Raw genomic sequence first — 20,737 nt, 5'->3', positions numbered from 1 at the left:
TAAAATAGAAAACAATATAAATATTATATTATATATTATATACAATATCACAGTTTTTACTTTGATAGTTTTTAGTTTTTATTTTTAAATTACATAAATGCAGCCTTGGTGAGTATAAGAGACTTCTTTCAAAATCAGAAAAAAAAAATAATAATAATAATAGCATAAATTAACATTAATTAATATACTGACCAAATATTATGATTTAAAAATGCTGTGGAAATGCATTCATCGTTACAGTAGTTCATGATACCTAATCCATTAGCTGATGTTAACAAAATTATTGTGAAGTGAAGAAACATCAAGTCAGATATTAATTCAGTATCCGCTCTGACAGATTCAGAGAGTAATTTGTTAAAATGATTTAAACAGAATTTTTTTTTTTTTTTTTCATCAATTCATTAGAAGAACTGGTTTATGAAAGTTATTTAGTTGTGAACAGAAACACATTGGTTGTGCTGTATATTTGTGTTTGTATTTAGCCAATGATATAATCATTTTGCAGGACTTTAGATTCCTAATGATGCTTAAAATAATATTTAAAAAAAAATACATGTTTTTAAACACCAGTGCACACAAAACCTCACAATTACAAAAGTGTACACCTTTTTATGGGGGCTTTTTATTTCTGAAAGTGCTTAAGCCAGTATAATTCATTTCTCTGAAATGCACATGTGTCAGATGTTTTCTGATGCTACCTTAATGGATATTTAGAGTAATGTAACAGGTCTCTTGACTGTGCTTTGCTGATGTAGTTGTAATGCTTTTTGCATTGTACTAATGCTGTTCTAACACTGGGCTGTCTCTCTCTCTAGTCTGCAGAATCTGTGTTCTCTCATCTTGTGTCTCTCTCTCTGCTGTGCAGGGGGCCCTGTGTGAGTGCGATTACACTGAGCTTCTGTGTGTGTTTGTGTGTGGGGTTTAAGTAAGAGAGAGTGTGTGTTTGTCGGCTTTAACACAGTATCTCTTCCCTTGCAGTGTAAAGCATTGTGTGTATGTGCTTTTGTGTGTGTATTTGATGTGATTCAGCAGGATTTGGTGTGTATGATGTTTAATTGGTGTGTGTGTGTGTGTGCGCTTTAATCCTGTGCCTCTCCTGCTGCAGTATTGCAGTAAATGTGTTTAAATGTATATGTATATATGTAGATATATGTACGTGTGAGAGAGTAATCCTCACTCTTTTTCTCTTTCTCTCTCTGTATCTGTGTAGTGTAGAGATTTTTTCAGAGTGGGCAGAGGAATCTATGAGGATCTGTGTCGTCGACTGCCTCTCTACCCGTCTGACTTCACTGATGGTGTGTCAAGCATAAACTTACAAATAAGAGTTTTAAAATTAAAGGATTTTTAAAGTTTTCAAAAGGATATATGGTCCTCTAGTAGTCTTATTAACGTCCTTAGCTAAATTCAAAGGTGTGGCAGCTGATTTCACAAGAGCTTGTCCAGGACATAGTGTACAAAATGCATGACGTTGTTGGGTTTTGTAACATTATATTGCACACAAAGATATACAGTACAGCTGAGCAATCTGAGGAAATCAAACAATGCTATCCTAAACTATCCTCTCTATTTCTCTTATTGCATTGAGAAGTTATATTCATTTTAATGAATCAGTTCAGTTATATATTCAGGTATATAAATTATAATATTTTTTACTTATTGTTGTATAAACTACACTAATAGTTTTATTCAGCAAGGATGCATTAAATTAAAGACATTTATAAGATTTTGATTTCAAATAAATGCTGTTCTTTTGAACTTTCTATTCCTCAAAGAATCCTGAAAAAATGTATCATGGCTTCTACAAAAAAATATTAAGTTTTCAGTTTAACTGGTTTCAACATTGATAATAATAAGAAATGTTTCTTGAGTAATAAATCAGCATATTAGAATGCTTTCTGAAGGATCATGTGACACTGAAGACTGGAGTAATGATGCTGAAAATTCAGCTTTGCCATTACAGGAATAAATTACATTTTAAAATATATTCAAATAGAAAACAGCAATTTTAAATTGTAATAATATTTCACAATATTACAGTTTTTACTGTATTTTTGACCTTATAAATGTAACCTTGGTGAGCATGAGATTTTTTTTTCAAAAACTTCAAAAAACCATACCAAGTAGAACCAAGTATTTTTTTTTTTTTTGTGTCAGGTGAGTATACCTCTAATTATATTTATTTTATGTGTAATAGCTATAAATAAGTATAGTACAGATTTATTATAGTATATGCGTTATATGATTATATTTGTGTTATTTGGAGCTGATATTTAAGCTTCAGTGAAATCTCTGCAGTACAAAAACTGCAAATGGCTCCATGCCGCTACAGGTCTTCTTTCATAATTTATTCATCAACAAGAGTCTGATTTAAATGAATGAAAATTATCTGAACTACACTAACTGTGTTAAATGCATGACATGCCATTAAACATATTAATCTCACAAGTGAACTTTGACAGCTGTAATATTGTTATATTATGTGTTTATTTTATTTTATATAAATGTGTGTGTTTCAGGATTGGTGGGTAATAACAAAGCCCTGGTCAAGTTCATGACGACGTCCATCTTTCTCTACATTGCTGTGCTGCTTCCTGCCATTGCTTTTGGCTCGCTCAATGACGAGAGCACTCGGGGCGAGATTGGTGATCACTCTCACACACACTAACACACACACACACACACACACACACACACACACACACACACTCTCTCTTCACACACACATGTTGGGTTTCCATGTTTTATGGGGACATTCTATAGACGTAATGGTTTTTATACTGTACAAACGGTATATTCTGTCCCCCTACACTAAACCTACCCATCACAGAAAACTTTCTACTATTTTAGATTTTTTTTTAAAAAAGATCATTCTGTATGATTTATAAGCTTGTTTCCTTATGGGGACCAAAAAAATGTCCCCACAAGATCAAAATTTGCTGGTATTACTATACTTGTGTGACCCTGGACCACAAAACCAGTCATAAGTCGCACGGGTATATTTGTAGCAATAGATAGGATATTAGGATATTAAGTAAAGATCATGTTCCATGAAGATATTTTGTAAATATCCTACCGTAAATATATCAAAAATTTATTTTTGTGAGTGGATATGCATTGCTAAGGACTTCATTTGGACAACTTTTAAAGCCGATTTTCTCAATATTTAGATTTTTTTGCACCCTCCCATTCCAGATTTTCAAATAGTTGTATTTCGGCCAAATATTGTCCTGTCCAAACAAACCATACATCAATGGAAAGCTTATTTATCCAGCTTTCATATGATGTATACGTCTCAATTTCAAAAAATTGACCCTTATGACTGGTTTTGTCACACACACACACACACACACAGACTGAGCTGTTCTCTCTCTTGATTAGATGTCCAGAAGACAATCATCGGGCAGAGTATAGGTGGAATCATCTACTCATTGTGTGCTGGCTCTCCTCTCGTCATTCCACTGACCACAGCGCCCATCGCTATTTTCATCAGCGGTATGTACATACATGCCTTGATAATAGATGCACGTTCACATACACACATACCTTTTCCATTGTGGTCTGGTCTTGAGCTGTTCTTAGTTTCTTTTACGGTATATTTAGATGAGTACTCATTGTTTGTGGAATACTTTGACGTTGAGTGTTTAGAGAGCTCTGCTAACCACAGGATGAGGTGGAACAAGACTCTTAATCTCACAAACAGCAGGATGGGAGTCTGATATGGCTGCCATTTGTTTGGGCGAAGTTTGATGTTTACCCTGGCTGAGAGGAGATTTCCTCCTAAAGCTCATTCCTGCGGCTGCAATCGCACACTGTCACCAGTGGGAGAGTTGCCCCGAAAAATGGTTTTGCTGTAGTGAAACGAAATTCTGTTTGGATAAAAATGTGCAGATGAGGACAGAACCGCCACATCCATTTATAATAATGATCCTTCCCAATCAAAGATCTTGTCTTGTGGTTTCTCATGGGAATAACAGCAGGAATTCTTTAAATCTTTATTGAAATGTTTGGGAGCAGTTTTTTAAACATCAAACGATCAACATTTACTGTGAGTTATAATTCCTTGTCATTATGAGATTTGGGTTGATTGTGTTCTTTTCGCACGCTTGTTATTCTGTTTGTGTGGAGGACTCTTAATGACAGCAACGTTGTGTCATTCACTGTAAAAAAAAAAAAAAAAAAAAAAAAAAAAACCTACCCAGTTGGTTTTGCAGGAAAAAAAAACCTGGCAGCTGTAATTTTAGAATAATTCCATAAAAATGTAATCATATTTACAGAAAAACCTGTGAATTTGACAATTTAAAACTGTAAATTACGTCGGTGCCGACATGATTGGGCTTTGGGCGACCCGAGTTCGATTCCCACCTCGTGGACCTTTCCGGATCCCATCCCTCTCTCTCTCCTGCTTCACTTTCTGTCTACTCTATACTATCCTATTGCAATAAAGGCAAAAATGCTAAAAATAAATATATATATTTAAATATTTTACAAAAAAAAAAAACATTTTAAACCGGTAAATCCAACATCCCTTTTCTGCTAGATTAGCTAGTCCATGTTGCTCCTTAAATCTCTTTTGCGCCTTTAACATATGTGCTGACATTCACCATAATAACAATTGTGGGAAAGAGAAAGCCACATGATGAATCAAAACGAAATCACAAATGTATATAACGGATCAGAAAAAAATTGTACTGTTCCATCTGTAATGAATAATTATTGACAGAATTCAGTATTCTAAAGTGTCACTAAAAAATCTTAAAAAAGAAACATAATTATTAAAATAAAAAACCTTCAAATGTGAAGTATCATATAGGGAATTCTGGGAATGTCAGTTTACGGCTTTTCACTGTAAATTATGAGATGATTTGTTCTTTCAAAAACAGTACATTTAAAAGTATTTCACTGTAAAATTATATGAAATGTAAGGTCTGTTACAGTTTGCCCCCATATATAAAAAGGGAACTTGCTGTTGACCAAGTAACAGGTTTTTACTGTAAAATTTTTACAGTCTTATACAGTTAAAATTACTATAATTAGGGTGACCTGATTTCTCATGGATGGGACGGGATGGACAGGCAACCCCCCAAATGGGCAATATGACCAAAAACTTATTTCCTGATATGAGAACTTATATTTTATAATAACGATAGGCTATATATCATATAGTTATTTCATTTTTGTTATATAAAAAAAGAACAAAGAAGCAATTTACAAACAATAGGACAAATACTGTTTTTCAGGTACAGTAGGTTTATTTAACATGCATTATTTAACATCTTTTGTTTGATTAACATTAATGACACAGACAGGTCTTTTAGGCTGCTGTCACTTTAAGACTGAATGCTTGGATCTAATATACTGACTGACACATATCCGGTTTTCATCGAGCTGTTTACATTCACTTAAGTCATAACCGACTGTATTTGAGATACTCCACATGATGGGCATTTTGACAGTTGTGTCTGTATTTGACCATTCAGGCACAAAGAGAACTGAATTCAGGATTGTGCACTGTCTGAGAGAGCGCTTCTGGTGTGTATCAATCAGCACGATACCACATTTTCACAACTTACTGCGCATTATAATGTTTTTTGAAGATTCTTTGTTAAATGTACACACACAATGCTTCTTTGACATCTTCGCGTCTAACTTGTTCTGCATCTGCTCAGCGCTCTCTAAAAACTCGCTTTCACTAACTGCAAGTTAATTGATAACAAATTGTGATTGGATGGTAATTTTGTACTCCAAAATATACTATGAGATTGGCTTTGATTAGGCTATTCTCGCATGACTGAAGACTAGGCCTACACCTAGCAAAGACAATTTAGGAAAGAAGCAATACAGGACAAAACATGATTTTCATAATAAGTCGGGACACTAAAATTAGAGCTAAAATACGGGACTGTCCCGAGAAAAACAGGACGTCTTGTCACCCTAATTATAATTTTCTACAATGTTGTGTCTGTGTGTTTGTCTCTCTATGGCTGCAGTGATTAGAGGGATCTGTGATGATTATGAGCTGGACTTTGCAGCATTTTATGCATGTATTGGCCTGTGGAACAGCCTCTTCCTCATCATGGGAGGAGTCTTCAACCTCAGCCTGCTTGTTAAGCTTTTCAAAAGGTCAGACACACGCCTACAAATATACATACTCATGCAGACACCACTGCTTGAAGGCTGAAATAATTTTGTTGATGTTTTTCACCCACAGGTCGATAGAGGAGGTGATAGCTTTGTTCATTTCCATTGCTTTTGTAGCAGACGCAGTTAAGGGCACTGTCAAGAGTGAGTGCTATACATATACATACACACATACGCAGTCAAACCTTTTGGAGTCATCTAAATTTCTGTGTGAATGATTCTTAGATTACAGTCTGATCTTTAAAAGAAATGTAGGGAAACTGGGGCTAGTTGTCACACTGTAAAATAAAGACATTAAACATTTTACACTGTTACAGCCCGGGAAAAACGATACAGTTCATTTAACATATGACTCTGTTTAGTGATAATGAGGACATGCTGTCAAACTACAGAATCTGTTTCATTAGTTTCACAGTTAATTGACATTAAAATGTTATAACTTGATGACAGATTGCCCAGAATGTCAGACTTCTCCAATCATTCAGTCTGCTTGCAATCGACTGCAGGCTCTCGTTCAGACCTGCCTTCATCCAATCAACAACTGATTGATAGAACTAAGTCCCCGGAAGAAAAGATCTGCTACTTCCAGTCCATTACATATAGAGAAATATAAATACAATTAGTAATACTCTATAAAAAATGCTATAGTCCACAACATATCTGTATTCTAGTATTCTACATTATGCAATACACTATAATACAAATGTGTACAGTATGCACTAATGTTTAAAATTTTGGGGTCAGTACATTTTTTTAATGTGACTTTTTAAAGAGTCTCATATGCTCACCAAGACTGCATTTATTTGATCAAAATACAGTAAAAACAGTAATATTATGAAATATAATTATAAATTCTATTTTAATATATTTTAAAATGTAATTTATTCCCATGAAGCAAAGCTGAATTTTTAGCATCATTACTCCAGTCTTCAGTATCACATGATTCTTCAGAAATCATTCTAATATGTGGATTTGCTCCTCAAGAAACATTTCTTGTTGTTATTATCAATGTTGAAAACAATTGTGAGGCTTAATATTTTTGTGGAAACTGTGATAGATTTTTCGTATTATTGTGTAATGTAATATAGCTATTTAATAGCTTTTAAACTAAATTTGAAAAGATGAAAATATAAATGAAAAGATAACATTATAAAAATGACAACTTGTCCTATTTATGAAAAATACAGTACCCTTTTTCTGAAAACACACATCAATGTTTTAGTTAAAATCTACTTTCATTGTATAGTCGACCCTTTGGAGGATATATATCTCACAAATATTCTTATAATTTAAAATATTTTAAAACCTTATTGTTACTAAAACCTAATCTTTGTGTGATAACTTTCCCCGTGTGACAACTACGACTGTCCTTAAACACACACAGACAAACCATTTTGCAGTGCCATGTCTTTATTGAACAAGTGTGTTAAACAATCAAGATAACCTCTCCTATAATGACCTCTTGGAAAGAAGGTGATTGGACTCAGCTGTGGGTTTGACCTGCTATGCTCAATGGAAAGCAGCATGTTACTTGTTTCCTACCAAACAATTGAGCAATCTAGTCTGATCAAAAGGGACTTCAGAAAACCTCAGAAGAAGAACTCATAAAACTCAATGTTTGCAGGGGATTTGGAAGATTTATGCCTACAACTCCATCAGTTCAGAACCACTTCTGCACTTCCTAGTAGATGAAGCCAGTCTAATGTGTGCTGAAACATCTTCAATAAATGCAAAACAAAATAATCATATCCTGAGAACTGCTGCATTACTGTACAAATAGGGACCTTTAAAAGGTTAGTTCACCCAAAAATGAAAATTCTGTCATTAATTATTCACCCTCATGTCGTTCTACACCCGTAAGACCTTCATCTTCAGAACACAAATTAAGATATTTTTGATAAAACCCGATGGCTCAGTGAGGCCTGCATTGCCAGCAAGATAATTAACACTTTCAAACGCCCAGAAAGCTACTAAAGACATATTTAAAACAGTTCATGTGACTACAGTGGTTTGATCTTAATGTTATGAAATGACGAGAATACTTTTTGTGTGCCAACAAAACAAAATAACGACTTTATTCAACAATATCTAGTGATGGGCGATTTCAAAACACTACTTTACGAATATTTTGTTTAGAATCAGTGGTTCGGAGCGCGTATCAAACTGCCAAAGTCACATGAACCATTGAAATTTCGAAACACTTATGACGTAACGAAGCATCGTTTACTGAAATCACGTGACTTTGCCAGTTTGATACACGCTCCGAACCACTAATTATCTTGCTGTCAATGGAGGCCTTACTGAGCCATCGGATTTTATCAAAAATATCTTAACTTGTGTTGCGAAGATGAATGAAGGTCTTACAGGTGTGGAACGACATGAGGGTGAGTAATTAATAACAGAATTTTCATTTTTGGGTGAACTAACCCTTTAATGAATTGGCTTGTCAACTGTATTAAGTTTAACATAAGACCAGTGTGGCATTTTGAGAGAAGTTTCATTTGCACATAGTTGAAGCAAGATCAGATGTTTTCTGAATCATTGGAAAACAGCCTGGAACAAAAAAACTGCTAAGACACTATTCATTTCCAATGTGAATTTTTTAACATACCTGAAATAAATGTAAAGAACACAAAACTCCCAATACTCTTGCCAGAACCTCACTGCAACTGTGAAGGATTGTGGGCTGAGTATAATGATGTGGGGCTGTTTTGCTGCCTCGGGGTCCGGACGACTTGGAGTCACTGAGGGACCAACAAATTCCAAGCTATATCAGGAGCAGAATGTCAGAGCGTCTGTTTGTGATCTGAAACTCCAAAGAAGTTGGGTCGTGCAACATGACAATGATCCAAAACACAGGAGTCAATCAACAACAGATCGCTTCAAACAAAAGAAATTCAGCACTTCACGATGGCCAAATTAGAGTCCTGACCCCACTTCCTTTGAAATGTTCTGCTGTGATGTGAAACAGGCCGCTCAAGAAAGACATCCCAAAAATGTGCATGAACCGAAATTCGCATGTGTTATCAGCAGAAAGAATTGGTTGATGTTATTGGCAGTAAACAAGATTCCACAAAAATTCCATCAATAATCGTGATTGTTTAAACCAATTATTCAATAAAGATGTGGCGCAGGAAAAATGTTACGTTTTGGAAGATGTTCAAAACGTTTACATAATACAGCTTAAAAGATGTTTTAGACTGACATATACTGTACTTTTTAAGCAGCCTTACTGGTACAATAGTACCTTTTTATCTTTAAAAGATAAAAATACAAAAAAATAAAATGTTTTAATAATTAAAATTCTTAAAAAATAATTGAGATTTAATGTATTTAAAAATTTGTGATTTAAATTATTTGACATGAGACCAGAGTGGCATTGCCAGATTATTAAGTATGTGTCACGTGATTCTTTTTTCCATCAATAATCATAATTATCAGCAGAAAGCATTGGTTGATGTTATTGGCAGTACACACGATCCCACAAATATTCCATCAAAAATCCCGATTGTTTAAACCAATTATTCAATATAAGATGGCAGAGAAAAAATGTTGCTCTTTGAAAGTTGTTCATGCTGACGCTTTCAAAACCATACAGTAAATACTTACAAATACTGTACTTTTTAAGCAGTCTTTCCATTACAATAGCACCTTTTTATCTTAAAAAATAAAATAAAATAATGCAAAATTAATAAATGATATGTATTTTAAAATGTATGGAAGTATTTTTTAGTATTTGTGCATCTGGATCAATTGTTTGACTTGAGACAGAATGGTGTCATAAGTGATGACTTATTGTTTAAAACAATTATTTAATAAATATGTGGCACAGTAAAATTGTGAAAGTTGTTCATTTTGAGGATTCAAAAACATTCAAACAATGCATACAATAAACATTAATTTTAAACCTACATATACTGTATACTGTACATTCATTTTGACATATTCTTACAGTATATAAATAGTAATAACCCTTTCTTGGTATCTCCTTTACAGTCTTTCACGAGTACTATCATGCTCCCACTTTGGCCAATGGGAGTGCGGCAGAGCTGAATCGCATCAGTGGAAGTGTACATTTAGGGGAATTGAACTTGACAGAGGCAGGGCCCGTGTCCCTCCCAGAATCCTTCATTCTGTGCACACGGGCACGGCCGCTACTCTGTCTTCTCCTCATGCTGGGCACACTGTGGGTGGGATACACACTGTACCAGTTCAGGAGGAGGTGAGGATCTCTCCTTGTCTCTCTCTCTCTCTCTCACACACACACACACACACACACACATCTGCACACACTCTGATTAGTATTTTAAAGAGTGATAGAACACTGTTTTGACACCCCCATCTTTCCATTTTTTCCTGGCAGTCCATTTCTGCATGTGAAGATGAGAGAGATTCTGTCCGACTGTGCTCTGCCTATCTCAGTGCTTGTCTTCTCTTATGTGGGATCATACGTCTTCAACGACATTGCCTGTGAGTCATGTGACACTATATGTGTTCATGTTGCACACACATTGACACTTAGGTACATATTTCTTCAATACAGTTTTAAAATAGTTTTTGTTCTACACTATTTAATTTCTCCAGAATACGAAACTGGTCTTTTTTCTGGTATTAGCAAGCAAAATGGGTTTGTTTTTGCTATTGTTATTTTTTATTTGCAATGAAACATTTCATTTCTTTTTATTTTATTTTATTTTATTTTATTTTATTTTATTATTTTTGTTATATCAATATTTTATTATTTCACATTTCAATATTCATTTCAATATTTCTAATATTTATTAATATTGTTTTTGCTATTATTATTTTTTATTTGACATGAAACCTTTATATTATTTATTTTATATTATTTCTCATTTAATTATTATTTATTGTCCATGTTTTTGCTACTATTATTTGATATTATTAGATATAAAAATATTATATTCATTACATTATTTCACTAATAGTCAATATTAGTGTTTTGTTTTGATCATGATAATAGTATTTAATATAAGTTAAAGTAAGTGAGCTCATTTATGGTATAACTTAAGCAGAGAAAAAAACAATGATAAATGCTTTATTATGTGTTATAATGATAAAATTGCATTATTATGTAAATTTATTTAATCATATTGGGGGATTATCTTAAACATGTCAAAATGCAGAATTTAAGCAGCTATTTTAAATGAGATGCAAATTGCGGAGAAGATTCAGTACTGAGAATCAGTTAAATTTTGGCTCAGTTGGTGTCCAGGAAGGCTTGCCAAAACGTACGCCCCTACCAACATTTAGACATTCAGACACACACACACACACACACACACACACACACACACACACACACACACACACACACATACACACACACACGCACACACACACACACACACACTGCCTGTACTCTCGATCTCTACTGCCAGCACATTACAGCAAAGCCACTCACTCCGACTATCACTACATTATTCCTCCAACTCCTCTGTCATCAGTTTGGTGTGGGAGTTTAACTTGGTTATCAGAGTGAGATTTTACTTCTTACCTCAGGCTCTTTAAACATTCACAGAGCACTCCAATGCTGCAGTCAAGAGGCTCATATTCAAAATCAGATTAAATCAGAACCTTTCAAAAAAGTCTGCTTTTGCAGGAAAAACAGTCCAAAACTTTGCAAAGTGTGTGTGTGTGTGTGTGTGTGTATATATATATATATATATATATATATATATATAAGAAATTACCCCCAAAAGATAATTTAAAGTCATTATTATGTTAAATGAGAAAAGCATCAAATAGACATTACAAAAAGTAGCTTTAGGGAAAGAAAAAAAAAAAATAATAATTTGATTCAATTTATTACACATAAACTTTTAGACTTCAATGGTCATGACGGTGTAAATGATGACAGAATTTTCATTTTTGTCATGTGCTCTCTTCCAGTGCCAGTGTTTAACTTCCATGAAGGTCCAATGTTTCAAATAGCCCCACTGGATAAGCTGTCTGGAGCAAGTGTTCTGAGCGCAATGGGTTTGGGCTTCCTCCTGTTCCTCCTCATCTTCATTGACCAGAACATCGTAGTTTCTCTCACAAATGCACCCGAAAACAGGTTCATGTCTTTTGAAATTATTTATTTTTGAAAACATCTCACCACTAATAAGTGACCATCACAATAAATATTAAACCTAAACCTAACCAGGTACAATGTGATAAAGTGACAAGCGGCCTCTTTCATGTTTATGAGTATTGAGCCCTGGCAGTTTTGTTTATAGCATCGAAGCGTCCTACAGCTATTTATTTCCGAAGAGCAACAAGTGAGCAACAGCAACCAAGTGCATCTTTATAAAAAATATATAATTTATAAAAAATATATAATAAAAAATATATAATATATATATATATAACAGATTTTCATGATTAAGACTAAATGCACTGCAAGTGATTTTTTTTTAGTAAGGCACTTGACAGAATACCCATAAACAGTTGAAAATGCTTTTGGGGTTAAAAAAAAGCATACACTACCATAAAAAGTTTTTGTTTTTGAAAGCTGCATTTATTTGACCAAAATACAGTAAAAACAGTATTATGAAATAATAATAGAATTTAAAATATTTTCTATTTTAATATATTTTAAGATGTAATTTATTCCTGTGATGGCAAAGCAGAATTTCAGCAATGTCAAAAAATATTTTTTTGGAAATAGTGACACATTTTATTCAGGATTCATTGATGAATAGAAAGTATCATTTATTTGAAACCTTTTGTAACATTATTAATGTCTTTACTCTCACTTTTGATGAATTTAATGCATTCTTGCTGATTAAAAGTGTTAGTATTTCTTTCAAAAAATCATACTGACCCCAAACTTTTAATTGGTAATTTATTTTATTGCATGACATCCACCATGCACCTAGCTGCATATTAAACATTAAATACATTATGATTGGCTTTCAGCATGGACAGAAAGTGACAGGTCGCTGGAAACTTGTCGCTTTGCACCTGGATAGGACACTGGGTGAGATTGTGCAGTGGTCTTAGAGAAGGGCAACACTGTGAGTGGTGACCGTGTGTGTGTGTGCCACAGGTTACTGAAGGGCACGGCGTATCACTGGGACCTGACTCTGTCTGGCTTGATTAATATTTTGATGTCTGTGCTGGGCTTGCCGTGGATGCATGCTGCGTTCCCGCACTCCACTCTGCACGTCAGACAGCTGGCCATCGTGGAGGAAAGGGTGGAAGGAGGACACCTTTATGAGACGTGAGCACACACCACATCGACGAGCCACACGCTCACAAACAATTACAATCGCAATCAATCTGTGAAGCACAAACGTCATTATAGCAGTTATTGGCACAGCGTGCCTGGTTTTAAATGACGCCTTTATGTGTGTGTTTGTGTGTGTGTGTACATGTGCGTGTGTGTAGTATAGTGAGTGTGAAGGAGACGCGAGTGACCTCGCTCGTGGCTAACATCCTGATAGGTGTGAGCTTGTTTCTGCTGCCGGTGCCCCTGCAGTGGATTCCTAAGCCTGTGCTTTATGGGCTCTTCCTCTACATCGCTCTCACCTCCATTGACGGCAATCAAATGTGCGACCGCATGGCTCTGCTACTCAAAGAACAAGTGAGTATGTGTGTGTGTCTTTGATGAAAACAAAGGCAAATAAAAGTCATAGGTGTTGTACAAATAAGAACACAGAAGAGAGAGTGGTGCACCCGCTGTGCAAATAAAGCAACAGAGTGCCCTCTACCTGTCATAGTCTGAAATGACTTTGTCTCCATTGATGCATTTTGTGGCTATTGACATTTGGTCGCTTTGTTCATTTTTACTGAGCCACTTAAATGATCTCCTAGATGCATTTGAGATGGATCAGGAGGTGGTACTAAATCTGTGTAAGTGCTGTGGATGGGCAAAATTTTTCATAATCGACTAGTTAGTGGGATTTTTATTACACAAAACGATAAAACAATTCATAACAAAAGGTCCAATAAAGGCACAAAACCACTTATTCACATCCTGAAAGCAGAATGATTTAGTGTTTGCTAAGTTTGCTAAAACTATTTTTATTAACTATTAACGTTTTAAGTTAATGTAAGTTTAAGTGTAACACTATATTATGTAATATTACATATAATATAATATAATATGATATAATATCCCAAACAGAAGTATATGTCAGCATATGGTAGTTTGGAAGTCCCTTAATCCACACATGATCAAACAATCATAGGTGAGACATAAGGCTGTAGCAACCACGAAACTGAAATACTAATTGCCATATGGGACGAAATTTCACTGCTGTGCATTAGCATCATCACAGACGTGATCTCCATTATGTATGCATATAGCCCTGATTTAGATGTTATTTATATTCGTATTGTGGACACACGTGTAAGTGAAATGTCCATACATGAATGGATCTTAGTCCCATCAGTCAAGACGCTCAAGGTTATAGAGTTATATTCATCTGCATTATGATGGCCATACCCAATCCTTTCTTTCTCTTATCTCTGTCTTCTCTGTCTTTGTCACTCGATTGCTCTTTCTCAGACGTCCTACCCTCCAACTCACTACATCCGCAAGGTGCCGCAGAGAAAGATCCATTACTTCACTTTCCTTCAGATGGTGCAGCTGCTTTTCCTCTGTGCATTTGGGATGTACCCTCTCCCGTATATGAAAATGATATTTCCTCTGCTAATGTTTATCCTCATACCCATCAGGTGAGTTCTGAAATGCCTCTAGCTCCCAAGTCATGAACTCCTGTCTGTCTGTGTTGTGCATGTATTGCAAGGCACGTGCATATGCAATAAATCATGTTTGCTAAAGGTCATGCGACAGAATGATGAATGGAATGAAATCTTTAATATTTCTTATAAATGTACTTGTGTTGTTTTCATATGGTTTTGAAAACTTTTATACCATTATCAAGAATTATTTAAATGGAATGACTCTAAAAATGTCATGTATTCACGATTCAGTTCGCCAGGCATGGTTTGCAGCGATCGACCTGAAGGACATAGACTGTTTCTTCGCTTTGCGTTCAAGGGTCAAGCATACCAGTGCAAGGTCCTCCTCTTCGGGCTGTCCCTGTCTTCCCGTGTCTTTACCAAAATCATGGACGCTGACCTTGCCCCACTCAGGGAGGTGGGCATTCGCATCCTCATTCTGGCCCAGTCCCGAGATCAGTTATGCGAACACAGGGACCTGGTGCTCAGGCACCTCAGCCATCTGGGGCTTCGGGTCAACTGGGAAAAGAGCAAGCTCTCCCCTGTGCAGAGCATCTCTTTTCTCGGTCTGGAGTGGGACTCAATAAATATGACTGCATGTCTCACCAACGAGCATGCACAGTCGGTGCTGAACTGCCTGAATACGTTCAGGCGGAAGACAGCAGTTTCACTGAAGCAATTTCAGAGGCTCCTGGGGCATATGTCATCCGCAGCCACAGTCACGCCACTCGGATTGATGCATATGAGACCGCTTCAGCACTGGCTACACAGCCGAGTCCCAAGACGGGCATGGCACCATGGCTTGTTCCGTGTGGCCATCACACAGAGCTGTCACCAGACATTCAGCCCTTGGTTGGACCTTGCCTTTCTATGGGCCAGAGTGCCCTTGAAACAAGTGTCCAGGCATGTTGTTGTCACAACAGATGCCCCCACCACAGGCAAGGGTGTCGTATGCAACGGGCATGCTGCTTTGGGCTCCTGGACAGGACCTCAACTGGAATGGCATATCAGTTGCCTCGAGTTGCTTGCAGTACTCCTTGCCCTGCGCCGGTTTCGAAGGTTGCTGCACAGCAAGCATGTACTGGTCCAGACGGACAATACATAGACTGCACTGTACATCAACCAGCAAGGTGGCCTACTCTATCGCATGTTGCAACTCGCCTGCCATCTACTTCTCTGGAGTCAGCAGCGGCTCAGGTCGCTGCACGCCATTTACATTCCAGGCAAGCTCAATTGTGCTGCCGACTCACTCGTGTTCCCGGGAGAATGGAGAATCCATCCCCAGGTGGTCCAGCTGATCTAGAGTCGATTTGGGGATGCACAGATAGACCTGTTTGCCTCCCAGGAGTCCTTCCATTGCCAGTTGTTCTATTCCCTGACTGGGGGGAAAAAATGGCATCCTTACCCTCAGCATGGATGCACTGGTACACAGCTAGCCCTGGGGCCTACACAAGTATTTCCCCCAGTGAGCTTTCTCGCATAGGTACTGTGCAAGGTCAGGGAGGACGAGGAGCAGATCTTGTTAGTTGTGCTGTACCGGACCTGGTTCCCAGAACTGATGCTCCTCGCGACATCCCTGAAGATGGGGCTCAGGGATGGGGCACCATATGGCACCTGCGTCCAGACCTCTGGAACCTTCACGTGTGGTCTCTGGACGGGACGTGGAGGACATAAGTGACCTACCACCAGCGGTAGTTGACATTGTCACTTCAGCTAGAGCCTTCCTTCAAGAGGGCTTAGAGCGGAGGCTGTCCCCCTCCACCTTGAAGGTGTATGTCGCTGCCATCGCAGCACATCACGCTGCTGTTGATTGGCAGGTCATTTGAAAGCACAACCTGATCATCAGGTTCCTGAGAGGTGCCAGGAGGATAATTCCTCCCAGGCCACGCCTCATCCCCTCCTGGGACCACTCTGTTGTCAGGCCTACAGAGAGCTCCCTTCAAGCCCCTGGAGTCAGTTGAGCTTAAAATTCAGTCTTTAAAGACAGTACTCCTGACCGTGCTCCTGACCGTGCTCGCTTCCTTCACAAGGGTAGGGGACCTGCAGGCATTTTGGTTCAGCGAATTCGTGCCTTGAGTTCGAGCTGGCCCTGTCTCATGTCATCCTAAAACCCTGGCCTGGACACATGCCCAAAGTTCCCACCACTCCCTTCAGGGACCAGGTGGTGAACTTGCAAGCACTGTCCCTGGAGGAGGCAGACCCAGCCCTTGCATTGCTGTGTCCCATTTGTGCACTGCGTGTTTACGTGGACCGCACGTACAGCTTTAGAAGCTCAGATCAGCTCTTTATCTGCTTTGGAGGTCAGCAGAAGGGAAAGGCTGTCTCCAAACAGAGGTTGGCCCACTGGATAGTGGATGCCATTGCCTTGGTGTACCAGGCCCAAGGTGTCCCCTCGGAGTGAGGGCTCATTCTGTGTTGCCTCCTCCTGGGCGTTGGCACACAGTGCCTCTCTGGCAGACATCTGCAGAGCTGCAGGCTGGGCAACACCTAACACATTCGTGAGATTATTCTGTAATCTCCGAGTGGAGCCGGTTTCTTTCTATGTGGTGGGTACAAACAGGCAATGTACGGGAAGGCTAGCTCTGTGTTTCGCTTGAGGCACCATTCCCCTCTAACAGGGGATACGAGCGCCTACTTGCTCTTCAGGTGAGTTCTCCACTTGGGCAGGGTGTGGTATCCATAGCATTCCCCTCTGTTGGAACTGGGCATGCTTCCCTAGCATTTTGGTCTTGGCTGAAAAACGATGGGAACTGAGTTCCGAAGCACTCTTTCCTGGGGTAGGAACAGCAGCTTCGATACATTAACAATATGCCACGCCGCTGCACGCTAAAATAAATGCTTCTTTCAAGAGGAGGTGAAATGGATTTAGCAAATTAAATTTGGGGGTGGCACCTGGAGTGGCCAGTCAGATGTCAGCCTCGACAACCCTCTGGCTCCGCCACTGTATATATATGATATAAACATACTTTGAATCTAAATATGACATTAACATATTTTGAATTGTCTCTCTGCCTCAGGAACTGTCTACTGCCCAGGATCATTGAGGCTAAGTACCTGGACATTATGGATGCACAGCGCATGTGAACGCATGCACACTGAGCCTCTGAGCAAAGGACTCTGGGAATTGTATTTCTAAAATGCAAAACTCTGGGAGGAAAAACAAACTGATTCTAGTGTTTAACAGCAGGCATTCTGGTGAAGCACTGAACGAGTAATAGAGTAACAGAACGAGAGATTAGAAAAGAAGGATATTTGAAGACCGAACAAGAGAGGGGGAAGGAAGATGAGATGCCTGTTCAAGACAGAGTAGAAAGACAGACCGCTGTCTGACTGTTTGACTATTGACCTCGGTCAGTCATTGCTTCTCTCATGATCTGAATAGTACACCAAAGCCCCCTCCCCCCTCTCTAGTCTATTTTGATGTATCCATGCATCACGATACAGATCAAACACTTGATTTAGAAGATGTAGGAAACCATCACACTTATTCTCAACAATTGTGCCATGACTAAATTACACGAGTGTCCTCTCCATCTCCGATCATAGTGTTTTTGGACACAAACACAGTTGGTTTTTGAACAAGAGACTGAACTGAATCTGTAGCAATACCTCTTAATGCTGAACACTGACTCGCGCGCACACACACCCAGTGCACAAACTCTCATTTGTCAAGTAAAAAAGCTGTCAATCGCAGATTGCATTTTGGTACATATCAGTGCAAATAAGTAATAATGAAGTGAGCATGGACCAAAAGAATACACTCACCTTATTAGGAAACTGTGTCTCATAGCAATACAGCGGATTATTAGAGGCTATCAATATTTTAGAGTTTTCTAAAGAGAGTTTTCTTTTGAGAGTAATAGACTTCTAGTTTGGATACCCACTGATGTGTTGAGAATGTATCCTAAGCGCTGGGGTTTCAGGGAAAAGGAGAAAAAAAAGCAGCATTTCTGTGGACCTTACTCACTGCTGAATGGACTCTGACATTTAAGCTTTGCACATCACAAGACACCACGACTGTGTACCTTCCCCACACACACACACACACACACACACACACACAGAGGCATGATTATAAACAATGCCCAAAAGAAAGGCACTTAAACGCACACAATCATGTCCGTCCTTCTCACAATATATTTAAAACAGAGAAAGCATGCCTTTTATAAGAAATTGAAACTTTTGATTTGTATTACTATTATGTAATTTGTTGTGTTATTATTAAAAGCAACTAGAAATAATGGTCAAATGAAGGTATAGTTCCATTATATCCTTACTTCATAGTTGTTTATAGTTGTTTGCGGTCTTTCTGAATAAAACCCTCTTACAAATCCCAAGAAATTGGAAGATGCCGATATCTCTGATGATTTTGACCCATCGGACAACGTTACATTCCCAAAATAGACATTATAAATGAAGGCGCACAAAAAAAGAAAGACATGGTTCGATTAACTGTGGGCAAAAAAGTGAGCACCTGTGCACTTAATCATAGGCAATATGAGATTAGAGAAAGCTGAGAATCAGACTAGACATGGAGAGCTTTAAGCTTCAGAGAGAGATTAGACATACTATTGAAGAAGTTGGTTTTCTCTTAAAGATCTCGCAGCACTTGCGTAATCAGCATTCCCATTTCTCTATCTCTATGTTCCCTGTAACGGTATCATAGTTATTCTCCTTGAGTCCAGACCTCTGGTGTAAAAACAACCTCCCTTCAGTAATCCTGTTTGTCATTGGACATCTCTCAGTATTTACTGTAATATTGAAGTATTCAACTTTAATTTGTGATCACTCACACCTGGGTGGGATATGTTGACGAGTTTTGTTCTGTGCTGTTTAAATATTGTTTTGGATTTTTTTTATTTTCCTAATCATGAATGTATAATGTGTAGATTTTTATATAGCACATAAAAAAGATCCATTGTCAAATCGATTTTGTCAAACAGATAAGCTAAATTTGTAAACTGCAATATGTAAAAACTAAGGTAAATAAGAGACATGTTTATTGGAAGGTTTGTGTGGGTTTAATAGGGGTATGCTATACACTGAAATCTAGATCATTTCAAGCTGATTGCCAAATAAAGAGATATATTGATACCCATCTGTTTCAGCATTCCTCTGTTTACTAAGTTGGCTACAGTTCATTTTCATTAATAAATGCCAAAGGTTTTTTTTTTTTTTATTTTTTTTTTTTTTTAGAAATATAGTCAAACTGATCTAATCATGGTTTTACCAGTATGTTCTTGCTAAAAATGCCGCAATATTTTAGATTAAAATAAATAAATAAATAAATAAAAATAGGCATTAACTGCCCTCTACTGGTCATGTTCAGCATTATAGAGGGATGGGGAGCCTGACTCATAAGAAGATGAACAACAACCTAAAATATAGTTAAAATATATTTTATATATGTTATCTCTCGGCTGGATGTTTTAATAAAATGCTATTTATTAAAACCAACATTCGTATGTGTTTAAAATTATAGATAGATTGATTGACTCATTCTATAGTTTATAGTTTCGATGGTTTACCACAGATGGCAATGTTGAAAAGCTTCGAGTAATGAACACAGTTTCAATACATTTTGTATCTAACGCCTCGTTGCTTCAGAAAGCTTAATTTTGCCACCAATAGTTGTATGTTTCTTCGTTTAATTTCTGATATTTCTGCTATTCATTTGTTAAAGTAGCTACTTCTCGCCTTATCGGTCAAGTCCTCAGTGAGTTCCCTTATTACGAATCGTCCGAAAGAGGCGGTTCTCGGTTTAACGAGTCATTTTGATTGATTTGTTGATCGATTCTTTTTTATTGAATAAATAGTTAAAGGGATAGTTCACCCACAAATGAAAATTCTGTCATCATTTACTCACCCTTATGTTGTTCCAAACCTGTATGAGTTTCTTTCTTCT

At 37.5% G+C, this 20,737-nt stretch overlaps 1 protein-coding gene across 10 annotated transcripts in view; it reads left to right on the top strand.

The window, feature by feature from the left end:
• slc4a11 (solute carrier family 4 member 11) overlaps window positions 1-19,930 on the top strand; it is an 81,304-nt gene extending 61,374 nt beyond the window's left edge. For 7 of the 10 annotated variants that reach the window (XM_051917404.1, XM_051917403.1, XM_051917412.1 and 4 more), the window contains 13 exons: window positions 816-875; window positions 1,211-1,295; window positions 2,517-2,642; window positions 3,379-3,492; window positions 5,988-6,120; window positions 6,209-6,282; window positions 10,135-10,360; window positions 10,502-10,608; window positions 12,052-12,217; window positions 13,193-13,366; window positions 13,534-13,729; window positions 14,657-14,826; window positions 17,850-19,930. In XM_051917404.1, the coding sequence (XP_051773364.1) occupies window positions 816-875; window positions 1,211-1,295; window positions 2,517-2,642; window positions 3,379-3,492; window positions 5,988-6,120; window positions 6,209-6,282; window positions 10,135-10,360; window positions 10,502-10,608; window positions 12,052-12,217; window positions 13,193-13,366; window positions 13,534-13,729; window positions 14,657-14,826; window positions 17,850-17,916 (1,698 nt within the window). In that variant the 3' untranslated portion in view covers window positions 17,917-19,930. Of the gene's footprint in view, window positions 1-815; window positions 876-1,210; window positions 1,296-2,516; window positions 2,643-3,378; window positions 3,493-5,987; window positions 6,121-6,208; window positions 6,283-10,134; window positions 10,361-10,501; window positions 10,609-12,051; window positions 12,218-13,192; window positions 13,367-13,533; window positions 13,730-14,656; window positions 14,827-17,849 lie in introns of those variants that run through there. The other 3 variants (XM_051917408.1, XM_051917410.1, XR_007933262.1) reach the window with 2 other exon arrangements.
• The last annotated feature ends 807 nt before the right edge of the window (window positions 19,931-20,737 follow it).

Source organism: Ctenopharyngodon idella, chromosome 13, assembly GCF_019924925.1.
Source record: "Ctenopharyngodon idella isolate HZGC_01 chromosome 13, HZGC01, whole genome shotgun sequence".
Lineage (NCBI taxonomy): Eukaryota > Metazoa > Chordata > Actinopteri > Cypriniformes > Xenocyprididae > Ctenopharyngodon > Ctenopharyngodon idella.
Note: the sequence above shows the minus strand (reverse complement) of the source record. Positions and strands in the feature narration are given on the sequence as shown.